The 12,602-nt window shown below is 45.7% G+C and overlaps 1 protein-coding gene across 1 annotated transcript; it reads left to right on the top strand.

Moving 5' to 3' along the window:
• The first annotated feature begins 1,664 nt into the window (after positions 1 to 1,664).
• Positions 1,665 to 2,792, top strand: NPY4R2 (neuropeptide Y receptor Y4-2). The gene has a single exon (XM_065408474.1). It carries the CDS (start codon positions 1,665 to 1,667, stop codon positions 2,790 to 2,792), a length of 1,128 nt encoding a protein of 375 aa, XP_065264546.1.
• The last annotated feature ends 9,810 nt before the right edge of the window (positions 2,793 to 12,602 follow it).

Below are 12,602 nucleotides of genomic sequence, written 5' to 3'. Positions count from 1 at the left end.
CATCCACCATCGGGGGAGGGGGGAGACTGCGGTGCATCATGGGATATGTAGTGCAGCTATGGAGCCTAGCCCATAGTGGAGATTGGGGGCATAATGCACCTGAACTGAAACTCCCAGGAGGCACTGCAACAGCTCAAGAAGATAAAGGTTAATGTAGAATTGACCCAAAAATGAAATGTTTGTATTTGGTTGGACAAAGGAATGCTTCAATTTGAGCTGGCCCATTCTGAAACAAAATATTTCATTTTGGTTTTCCTAATGGAACATTGAAAAATTCTGGCAAAACTGAAATTTTCCAACAGAAATTTGCAAAGGACAGAATGAAATCAGCTATGCGGCTCTTGTTACTACTGACAAGAGTCCAATTACCTATGCAACTCACTGAAAAATATAACTTTATTGGCTTCTTTCTATTATTCTCTAAATAACAATGGGAAAGACAAGGAAAATCTAATGTATATTATTCCTTCAATTGAACTAATCTGATGGGAACTCCAGCTGTGCCAAAAATTAATTCCACCTTTGAATAAAAGATTTAGGGTCTGATTTTCAGAAGTACCAAGCAGCCAAACTCTTGCTGGAGTCAATAGGAGCAGTGCATACTCAGCACCTCTGAAAATCGGGTCTTTATTGTCCAACTTTATTTGAAAATAAAGTATTGATTGGATTAATAATAAAAAAATCCCTTCAGCATCCCATTAGCTCATTAATCCCCTCTCTCTTTCTTTCCGACTTCACTCATGGTCAATTTTCCTTCGCAGCATCGAAAACTGACTAAGAACCTTTTACCAAGCTGCGTGAAAAAAATATTCGTAATTTCATTTGGATTTTGTGACTCGGCAATTTCAGTCTTTGTGAAACTCTCACAAAATGGATGATTTGATACTAGACCCTGCACAAATTAAGGGCCATTTCCACAGTCAGAGTAAATCACATAGTCCTTTTGACTTTGGTGGAGCAAGGCCAGTTTACACCAGGTGAGGATTTGGGTGTGAATATTTGTAAGCTGCTGCTGTCCAGTTCAAACCGGAGATAGGTGGCGTTAAGAATGTAATAGTGTGTTCCATTCACGGACAATTCATGCCACATGATTTTTGACTCCGCTTGATGGAGTTTGCACCTCTTGGTTTTCACTTCAACTACTAGAGGTGAAATATGGCCAAAGCCAACTAATTCAGCCTAGTTTGGCATCAGAACTTTGCAGCTCCAATGAGTTTCATGTGGTTTTCACCCCAAACCATCATTTGACCCTGGCTTACTTGAAGTGAAACTCTGCAGTGCTACTGACTTTCAGGAAATTATTTTGGTTTAGCCGCCCTACTGGCCCATTCAGTCACAATACTACTGACTTCAGTGGAATTGAACCTGCTTACTCCAGTAGTGCATTTGGTCCATTTCACTGTCCAGCAAACTACTCCAGTTTATGGTCTAATGCAGTGAACCAAAGGAAGATGGAAAAGTGTTCATGGGGGAAGAAAACGCTCATCACCCCCAGAAAATTCTGTTTGTTTAATTTTGCTAGAAGAGATGAACTTTCTCTCTTTCCTTTGCAGGCATTTCCAGAGTCTCTACATGACTGAACAGAAGAACTTATGGTAGGGCCCTGAAGACCCAGATCCTACTCATTTCCCTGCATATTTCTGGGCTCTCTTTCTGATTCCAGCATGAGCAAGACCGAAGATCTTAACATGGTCCTTCCCTTTCCATTCAATAAGAATTGGAGTTTAGAGCGAGGCCTCCTCACACATATCCCAGGTTACTGCAGAAACACAACTGACCTTACTGTCTTTCTAGTCACTTCCTATAGCTTAGAAACCATCCTAGGCATCCTGGGAAATGTTTGCCTGATTAGTGTCATAGTCAGGCAGAAGGAGAAGGCCAATGTCACCAGCATACTCATTACCAACTTGATAGTCTCTGACTTGTTCATGAGCATCGTCTGCCTGCCTTTCACCATCATCTACACCCTGATGGACTACTGGATATTTGGTGAGGTCATGTGCAAAATGACTTCCTTCATCCAGTGCACTTCTGTGAGTGTGTCAATTCTCTCCCTTGTCCTCATTGGTCTGGAAAGACACCAGCTCATCATAAATCCAACTGGTTGGAGGCCAAGCATCCCCCAAGCCTATCTAGGGATTGTAGTCATTTGGACATTAGCTTGCCTCATGTCCCTGCCCTTTCTGACGACCTCCGTCTTGACATATGACTTGTACAAGCAGTTGTCCTATATTACGGATTCTTCTGCCGACAAGGCCATATGCATGGACTCGTGGCCGTCTGACCAGCACCGACTCATCTACACCACTGCCTTGCTGCTGTTCCAGTACTGCATCCCTCTCTTCTTTATCCTGGTTTGCTACCTGCGTATCTATTTACGCCTGCAGAAGAGAAAGGACATGTTTGAGAAGAGTGCATACAATGGCCGGGTTGTTCAGCTGAGGAGGATAAACATTTTATTAGTATCCATGGTGATCGCCTTTGCTGTTTGCTGGTTACCATTGCATGTTTTCAATAGCATTGAGGACTGGGATTACAAAGCCATTTCCCCTTGCCACCACAACCTGATCTTCTCATTGTGCCATCTAGTAGCCATGGCTTCCACCTGTGTCAACCCTGTTATCTATGGGTTCCTAAACAATAACTTCAAAAAAGAAGTGAAGTCACTGATACTGAGCTGCCAGCATAATTCATCTAGCCAGCAGGGAACAGCTTCTGAAGTCTCCACTGAAGAGACTTCAGGAAGGTTATTACACATGGATGCTAAAAAAACAGATGGCACCATAGTCTGACTCCAACATGTGCACCATAGCCAGCTGCTGTCCAATTTTTGGAAGAACAGTCATTGACTGCAAGGAAAGATAATCAGTATAGATAAGTGAGGAAGATCAAAGGAGATACCAAGTTGTATGTATTGGTGAGGTGGCACAGCTCTGAAAACAGACTTCACGCAAACAGGACATGTGCACAAGAAGTTGCTTTGTTTCTAACTACTTAATAGACATCTATGGTTGCACACAGACAGCAGGGTCATCAGTTAAACTGCGCACCCTTATCGCTGAGGGTAGAACCCAGGAATTCCAACTCAAACACTTGAGTTAGTGGAAATTCTCCTCTGTCAGTATTAGTAGGACACTTACATGCTATAGGCTGACCACTACGTTTATGAACAGAATTATAAAAGGGTTGCCTGCAATAGCAGGGGACTAGACTCAGTGAACAGGAGGTTCCTTCCAGTCCTAGGTCCTCTCTCCCCACATTCCTCTAGGAATGTTGGTATATATAATGTGTACATTACTGACCCCCCCCACCCACTATTAGGTAACACTCATCTTCTCAGCTGATGAGGTTCACAGTAGTTCACATCCAGCAGATCTGTAACACATCCGTAACTACTCACATACGTAGACATTGGGGGGTGGCAGTTAAACTTGCCCATGCAGCATGGGGATACAGCCATGAACCTGTCACTTCAAAAACCCCACAGGCTTCTACCACTTGAGCTTCAAGGAAATCTCAGTTCATGCCAGGGCTTCTCATGTACCCTCTTTTGGCCAGCTTCTTGACGGCAGTATTCCAGAAAACTACACCCCACTGCACACTAAACTAGTACAAACCAGAACCATTGCTCACTAACAAGGTGCATCGAGAACTAGCACCATCTATGGATGACAGACAGCAGTTGGAGGTGTTACTCTATTCGTTGTCTCTGTTACCCCTCTCGGAGACTATGCAGATCACTTCCCTTTTCAGATGATGCAAAACCAACAATCCCAGATTTACATGGGAACTTGGTCAGATTGACTTGACTGTCCGTCTCCTGGCTGTAGATCCTACGCCTCTATGCTACTAAAGGTACAGTCACAGATGCTGGTACTTTAAGATGTTTGGATCATTGGAGTCTTTGACAGATCTCAGATGGGGGACTGAGGTGACACTTAGCCAGTGTCACGCCCGTTCTTTGCTTAGCATCTCACTCTGCTCACAGGCTCTCTCATGTGGAAGGACCAAATGGCTGGGGAGAAAGGCTTCTGATGTAGAAATGCCAGCTGTAATGAGCCGTGACACTTCCAGAGGAGTGAAGCACATTATGAAAATAGGCACCAAGGCTTCGGGTTTCCCCAAGAAGAGAAAGGACCCTGATGGAAGGAGTGATGCAAAAACTGTGAAAAGTCTATGGAAGAGCAATGAAAATACATGAAGGGCATTGAGTCACACACATTAAATCCAAGCCACATTTAAATCAAGTGTGTTGTCAATTGTGTCATGGAAGTGAGCTTTGTGCTTTCTCATGTCAGTGATATTTTTTACCCTTTGTCTGGGCAACTTACCTGCAAACCATAAGAAACAGAATACTCATTCTTCTTTAGAAAAGAACAGTACATCATGCTTCTGGAGTCTGAGTTCCTCTCTTTATCAAGACATTGCTCTGCAGCTACTGCTGGGAAACGAAGAACCGGGTACTGACAAGATGGAAGCCAATATTAGGCACTGCTGAAAGTAAAGGCAAATCAGAAAGGAGACCAACACTTTCATATAAAAGATACTAGGTCAATTTTAAAGACCTATATGGGATCATGTTTTGTCATGACTTGACATCCTGTGCAATCTCATCCAAGTCAATGGGCTTGCACATGGTGGAAGGTATTCAGTGCATAGATACTACGATGAGCAGAGTCCTAGAAATACAATAGCTAGGTAGATACCTCCCTAGACAAAGTGGTAGGTCAGGGCAGAATTTGACCCATGCATATTCTCCCTCAGACCACCGCATATGGGACAGATTTAGTGACTGCAGTGTAGCTGTAGCCATGTCAGTCCAGGGTATTAGAGAGACAAGGTGGGTGAGGTCATAGCTTCTGTGGGACCAACTTCTGTTGGTGAAAGAGACAAGTTCTGGAGCCACACAGAGCTCTCTCCAGGTCAGATTTTGTGAAGACAGGAGCTAAACTATCTCATGCTACAAAATAGCAAGATCCATTAATATCCAGTGGGCTAGATCCTCAGGTGATGTAAATGGGAGCAGCCCCATTGAGTTCAATGGAGCCAACTTACATCAGCTGAGAATCTCACTCATTGACGCCAGTGGAAGTTGAGGATGCTCATCACCTTACGGGATTAGCCCCCAAGTTCTTGACCATGCCTGAACTGTCTGGCGGCAGCTATCCTTTCGATTCCCTTCCGAATTCTGCGTGCTGCAGTCAGATGATCTGTGCATGATTTCATTTTGTATCTTTACCTATTGATCTGGCAATCTGCCAAAGGCACACATTTCTGCTCCTTCTCAATGAGCTTTCTGCAGTCTTCTTCTGATATTAGTTGCCATGACGATAAGGAGAATTTGTTTCTCTTGATTAGTGTGTAGAAGATGCCACTTCTGGGCTAGAAGTTGAGTCCACTAGAAGACTTTGTACCCTTATAGACCAAGTGGGCTCTAGGCCACATCCCTAGATCAATATTGGTGCAGTAACTGAAACCAGAATGGTCCTACCAATCAGTGCTGAGAAGCACAAAATGTATTCATTTCAACTGACCTCCTTGACTTACTGGAACTTTGCATAAACTGTGTTTTATTCAGGGGCTTAAGTGGGATTTGAGTAGTGCACTGGGCTTCTTCCTAGAGGTGAGTTTCTCCCAATTAGCCTTGAGTAATTCTGCTTGTTTCCTGCACTTGTTAGAATTCTAATATTTAATTAACAGCTGCATGTCGAGCTCTGATCACACATCAGCACAGAAGATATCTGATCTGTAGCCCTTTGTAAATAGGTGATCATGTACTCACCAGTCTGTTAAAGGGAACAACACAATTAGTCATGGAAGTTTTGCTTCCAAGCAGAGTGCATGTACATAAGGTTTGTGTTTGTCACTGATTAGCATGAAAAGCTCCAAGAACATAATGCTAAGTGAAGCCTATTTGACAGAGAACTTATTATATGGCTGTAACTGTGATACATCAGCGCAGCTATTTGCACTGTACAGTATCATCAAGTTCAAGCTGCATTCTTAATGGGTGGAGTTAGCTGCTGGGTCTGATTCTTCTTTGCCCTGCACTTTGTGCAATCATTTACACCTGTGAGTGCAAAGCATATGTAAAGGCTAACAGATCAGAGGGGTAGCACAAGCCATGCTAACACACACTGGTTTTGTCCCACTCTAGTGGCTAGATGAAGCATAGAGGTCTATGAGTCTGCTCTGAGCTAATGGACTTGGACCCAGATTCTCAAATGTATTTAGGCTCCTACGGGGCGGCTCCAGGCACCAGCGCACTAAGCACATGCCTGGGGCGGCAAGCCGTGGGGGGCGGCCTGCCGGTCGCCGTGAGGGCAGCAGTTCGGCAGAATGCCTGCGGGAGGTCCGCCAGTCCCGTGGCTTTGGCTGCAATTCGGCGGCGGCTAGCCGCGGGACCGGTGAACCTCCTGCAGGCATGCCGCCGAATCCGCGTTACCAGCGGACCTCCCGCAGGCCGAAAGCCACCTGCCTGCCGTGCTTGGGGCGGCAAAAAACATAGAGCCGCCCCTGGGATCCTAGCTTCCTTGGTCCTTTAGCTCAGCCAGTAGCAGTGAATGCTTTTTGCTGAAGATGTCCTGGGTTCAGTCCCCAAAACCACCCTCTTGGGGTGTCATTACAATAGTGTTTTAACTGACTCTGCACAGGTGTAAATGACTAATGAGGTTCAGGGTAATGGAGCATTGGGCCCTATTATGTTTGCTGTGTATTCTAGTGATGCTTTGGGAAATTATTACCAGCTTTATTACTGTGAGAATGGGGAGGATGTGCGTACATGCCTTATTAAGTAACCGTGAGCTCTTATTATTGTCACCTTTGTCCGTCCTGTCCTCTTGCCCCACTTTGTCTTTTTATGGCCCCGCTTGTTGTGACACAATGAATATAAATTGTAAGCCCTTCAGGGCAAGGATAATATCTTTACTTGTGTCTGAGCAATGTCTGGCACAGTTTGGGGACCTCAAAATAACAAATAAAATAATAATATTGGCTAAATCCCTTGCTCTCTGTGTGCCTCAGTTTGTCCATCTGTAAAACGGGGATAATATTACTTACTTCATTAGCTTAATTAGTGACGAACACCTGATTTGAGATCCTGGAATTAGTTAAAGGGGAATGTTATATATGGAAAGTGCCATTCATGTGCAGAGTATTCTGACTGGTTCATTATAGCTAACTGCCAACAGTGTGCTTGACGCTGTATGAGACACCTCAGAAGGATGGTCCCTGCACCATCTCTGCAGCTTAGCGTCCCACTGCTAATGCTGTTGGAAAAGTGGGAGTACCAGCTATTCAAAAGGTTTGCACACAGCGGCACTGATACAGATCACAGGCTGCTGGCTTCATCAAGGCCTTAATAGAACATCAGTGAGGGGCGAAGCTAAGTAAGTTCAGGGGAAGAAAACACCCAAAAGTCAGGGTGCTAGAACAGGTGGGTGTGCCAGGGGGGAACTCACCAGGTGCCCCCTCCAGCCAAGAGCAAACGCTATTGGCTGCTGTTGTGGTTTTCCAGCAGTGTGCAGCTTTCGTGGCCCAGGTCATCTCTCAAGTTCAGTCCCCGGTAACAGGAGTCCAGTCAAAAGATCATCTAAACAAATGGTTCTTTTGCTCCTGTTGGCCTCCTCTTAAGCCTGCCGTCTGGGCTCAGTTCTCAGCCCTTTCTGGGCTACCTGTAGGTCCTTCCCTGCCCTGCTACAGAGTACCAACTCCCTGGCTGCTTTCCCTGACGTCCCTCTCGCAATCCATCGCTCGCTGAAGTTCCCTTCTCTTCACCCTACTTGTGGGCCTCGCTTGTTCTTCTTTGCTTCTTTAGCTGAGCACTGCCCCCAGGCTTTATCCCTGGACAGTCTTTATCTTCCCAGGTTCTCACTGCCTCCCCTCCCAGGGGACTCTAGCAGCTTCTCCCAGGGGCCTTCCTACAAATCCTGCCTTTGGGCCTCCCGCAGGAGCCCAGCCTGCTCCCTGTTAGTTCTTCTCCTTTTATTGAGTGCTCACAACCCTTTCTATGAGGCCCAGGTGTTCATCAGACTATGACCTGACCCTGTTAGTCCCGCCCCCTCAGGCTGGGAGGCAGCTAATTATGGCACAGTGGGGCTGGCTCCATTTTCCCTTCAGGGGGCTGGTCACCTTGTGGCAGGGAGGAATAGGCAAAGGTAGCTGTATGCCACTTTTCTGACTTCTCGGAACCTGCAGTAGGTCAGGCTCTGTTCAGTCCTCAATGCAACTTAGAGCAGCATCAGGGTTGCTACGTTGTACCTAGCTGCTTATGGCTGTTGGGGTCATTCTAGCAGCCAGGGATTGCCACACCTTGAGCACTCACCCCTATTCTGCTACACCAGCCAAGCAGGGTAATCCTCTGGGAGCCTGTGAAGCTGGCAGCACAAAGAGGCTTGAAATCTGTCCTAGGATGGTCATCTGAACCTCTTTGAGCTTCTCATGATGTATCTGTGCTACTTCTTCTGGCTCTGTCTGGATCCTGCGAGCACAGAAACAGCCGTGACCCACATTTTATTGAATGTTTTGGTTCTGGTTGTGCCTGAAGGGCCGGTGACGTTTTAGCCTGGTCTGTTTCTCCCAACTAGGTCACCCATCCCTATTTGAAATACAACAAGGTGCTTCTAAAGGACCGCAGAGCCGATCTGTCAATGGTTCATGCTTCTTACAATGACACTGAGGAAGCCAGTGGCAGAGCTGTCCTGCCATGGATAGACCCTTGCAAACTGCTAGTTAGCCTCTTGCCTTCAGGCACTATGATGTCACTGTAGGCTGGTGGGAGTAATGTCAGAATGGGATCCAATCAGCATCTGCAGTGTAATGCCATCCCTAGCAGCACTATGTTCCAGAGTTTGCAATTTCAAGAGGGACCTAGCATGGTCCTCACTGCAGGTAGGTAACTGGCAGAGATGGAAAATGAGGGGCTGTCTGATGGCTTTTAATGCCATGATCCACACTTTGGGTTGGAGGAGGAGCAGTGGGTTCTATACCAATAGTACATACCTGAATTCAGGGCAAACACAGCTGCTGGGCACGCTAGGTGAGCACAGACCAAAGCAGAGGTTGTTAGGATGCTGGTGTGCTCATCCATGCCACTCCCATGACCAGTGTGGACATGTCCGCCCTATCCCTTCCCCTGAGGCAACCTCCCGCTGATGTGACTCCCTCTGTTTCTCATCCTGTCTTTCCTCCCCTTGTGCATCCATGCAGGGCCAGACACAATTTCACCCTACACATTTACCATGGACTTTTGGGCCCTCACGTTGTATTAGGAGGGACTTGAATGTACAGTTGTGATCATAGGATGTGGTTGTCCCTTTCATCTGGAGCCCCATATTTCTCTGCTAGCTCCATTTTGTGGCGTGGAGGAGTCAAGGATTGCCATGAGTCAGTAGTGCGTCTGGGACCAGCTGCCAAGAAAAGCAGAATGCTGCTGCACTGCTCCTTGGTCGAGATGGAAGCCCAGGTTCCATCAGGAAGGAGAGTCCCTTAGGAATGTGTTTAGACCCAGTAGCCCTGTGGCCACCATTTCCTGTTCACATTCCTAAAGGCGTCAAACAAGGCAGCTGGGTCTAAGGCGAATGTGCAAGAGCAAAGCTACTGCCCGTCTGCACTTGCTTTAGTTTGGGGCTCACACTTTTATCACAGCCCCAAGCTGTGGGGATCATGGGCAATGCAGGCCTTGGCCTCTCTGTTCCATCTCCCAGGGTGGTGAGTTTGTGATGGAAGAGCTGGAACTGAGACCCACCAAACTCATCTCCTATGGGGCCACCAGATGTTCATTACATGGGAATGCCTTTTAATCCCTGCTGAGCTGGTCTGGATTTCAACTAGTGACCTACAAGTTTAAAGCTCATTAGCCCAACCCAGAGGCAGCCAGTCCCAATAAGAGTTAAGGCTACCTCCTTTGAGAATGAGGCTGCTTTCTGGTAAGGCAAACTTGTTGAATCAAGTTCTGAGCTTACCCAGACAGAAGGGCTTCCATTCTCTGCACATGGGAAATATCTGGAGAACAAAACTGCCCCAAATACAGTCATAATTTCTGAGCAAGGTAAGCTCCCTACACTCATTGGGATTTGGTCTACATCAAGAAGACATATGCTAAAGACCCACCAGAGAGAGAGAGACCAGATGATCTAAGACATAGGTTCTCAAACTGTGGTCTGTGGATCACCAGTGGTCCGTGAGCTCCATTCAGGTGGTCCACAGATAGTTCCCTCTAAGATGTGCGCCTGGGCAGCCACACACGAGAGAATGAAGGGCCACCCACCTAATTAGTGGCGCCGCGCAGGCATGGCTCCACTAATTAGGTGCCTGGACCCTGGAGAAGACGCACATGTAAGGTGAGGTGGTGGCCTTGGGGGGAATAAGGGGTAGGTGGGAGGGGGCAGTGGGGTGAGAAGAGGGGGTGGGGGGAATTGGGAATATGCAGGGCTGCGGCGGCCAGAGAAAGAGGTGACTTTCCCCAGCTCCAGGGCTGCGGCTGCCGGGGAGAGACAACTCTCCTTCCCAGCCTCAGCTCTGCAGCTGCCATGGCAGGGGAGAGACCCCCCCCTCCTTCCCAGCCCCAGCTCAGGGGCTGCCATGGCAGGGGAGACCCCCCTCCTTCCCAGCCCCAGCTTGGGGGCTGCTGCAGCAGGGGAGAGAGGGCACATCCATTGCATTAGAAAGGTAAGATGACTGATATTAAAATATGAGTTGTGTGCTTTTATTTGTAGAACAAAAAAACATTAATTATTATTAAGGTTTTTTTATTAAGCCCTTTACAATAGTTAGCTAATGGTACAAACAACATTTGGAAAGATCATTAAGTGGTCCGCCGAGACCCTCAGCAATTTTCAAGTGGTCCGTGAAAAAAAAAAGTTTGAGAACCACTGATCTAAGAGGACTCTTCTATCCCCAGGACTGCTATGAAATACCTTCTCACATGTTCTGCAGTGATGTCCCTTCCCCAGAACTTTCCAGTTCATGTAGTATTGGCCTGATTTACGGACGTGTCAAGCACCTGCAGCTCCCATGGACTTCAGGGGAAGTTGTTACTCAGCCCCTTTAAAAATCTGGTCCTAGATCTTTATAAACCAACATCCATGTAACTTTTATGACTCTCCCCGCCGCTCTATCATAGTTTGTTTTCTAAAGGTGGTGGTTTGAATACCCTAATTCATAAAGAGGATAAGGTTGAGATTTGCACTTTGGTATGTTATGTTTTTCTGCTAGACAATACCCACTAGGTCTATGAGTCATAACTGTTTTGTTGTGTTCCTAATAGTCAGCAATCATGCAACCTAGTCCCAGTGCAGAGATTATTTAGTAGTTGCCTGGTATGGAACTAAACCTCAGTGTTTTCTGCTGGACTGAAATCGATAAAACTCTACAGGCCAATCCGAATGTTTACAAAAGTTGTCCAGCTGAATGATTTATATTATTAGTCACATACAGTAGGAAATGTGTGGTTCCCTGGCTATTACAACCCAGGATAATTGTTTTAGTAACAACAAGTAAGCCACAGAATATATATATACATGTGTAGCCCTACACACGTTCTGTACTTATATGCAAAAAGTAGTGGGTTAAGTCACTTAAGCAGAAGTGTAGAAATAATAATAATATGAATGCATATCTTTTCCGTATGATTATGAATAAAGATTTGCTATCTTGTACTGGGCTAGATGGACCTTTGGTCTGACCCAGTATATCCGTTCTCATGTTCTTATGCACATTCATAGCCTGTTTCTACTAGGTTCAAGATTAAATGTCTGGCAGCAGACACACATCCTTTATATGTGAAAGCAAATGGAATGCAAAACTCTAAAGTTTAATATTTGAAAGTCAGAATAATCTCTTGCAGTTCGAATTCCAGGTAAACATCTCTGTATCCTTAGACTACACCAGCTTTAGTTCAAGTCTAATTAACTCCCCTGGCCAGAACATGGTGATAAGAAGCTTTCCTGCTAACTAGAGCTGGGTTAATGGTGCCACAATCATTCATGACCATTTGTGTTGGTTACACTTTCTAATACAGTAGTTGTAATGACAGTGTAATTACACTGTGTTTATGATTTTTTTTTACAGCAATTACCATTAATTCATGTACCTGGAAGGTTAACTAAATGCTTTCAGGTAACTGTAGTGAAAATTAACATACTGAGATTTTTGAATTCTGGACTTTGGCGTCCAAATCAGTACACTTTAAAAGGAGGCACTGGTTGAAATTCACTGGTCTGCGCTAGATGATCCTGATGGTCCCTTCTGGTCTTAAAACATATGGATCTATGAAAATCTCTTGTCCCTAACTGAATCTTTCTTTCTCTTTTAGTAAATGCAGAAATAGCTCCATACCCTTGCAAGAAATCCCCAGGTGTATTTACACTCAAATACTGGGTCAAGTTCAGGTTTCAGTTACATGGAGGAAATCCAGAGTAACTCCAATAAGTCAGTGGAACTACTGGAAAGTCTTGGCACTGTAAAGAGGGCATTTTACCTGCAGTAGCAACCACTGCAGAGACGTAGCAAGAATATGTTTAAAGTGATCATGACCATTTATTAGAACAATATGGCTGAGACATTCAGAGCTGCCTAAGAGATTTGGATACTCATTTCCCTTT

This window comes from Emys orbicularis, chromosome 7 (genome assembly GCF_028017835.1).
Source record: "Emys orbicularis isolate rEmyOrb1 chromosome 7, rEmyOrb1.hap1, whole genome shotgun sequence".
In the NCBI taxonomy this organism is placed as follows: Eukaryota; Metazoa; Chordata; order Testudines; family Emydidae; genus Emys; species Emys orbicularis.
Note: the sequence above shows the minus strand (reverse complement) of the source record. Positions and strands in the feature narration are given on the sequence as shown.

Coding starts and splice junctions, on each gene's coding strand:
- NPY4R2 (XM_065408474.1), top strand. CDS start 1,665: ATGAGCAAGACCGAAGATCTTAACATGGTCCTTCCCTTTCCATTCAAT.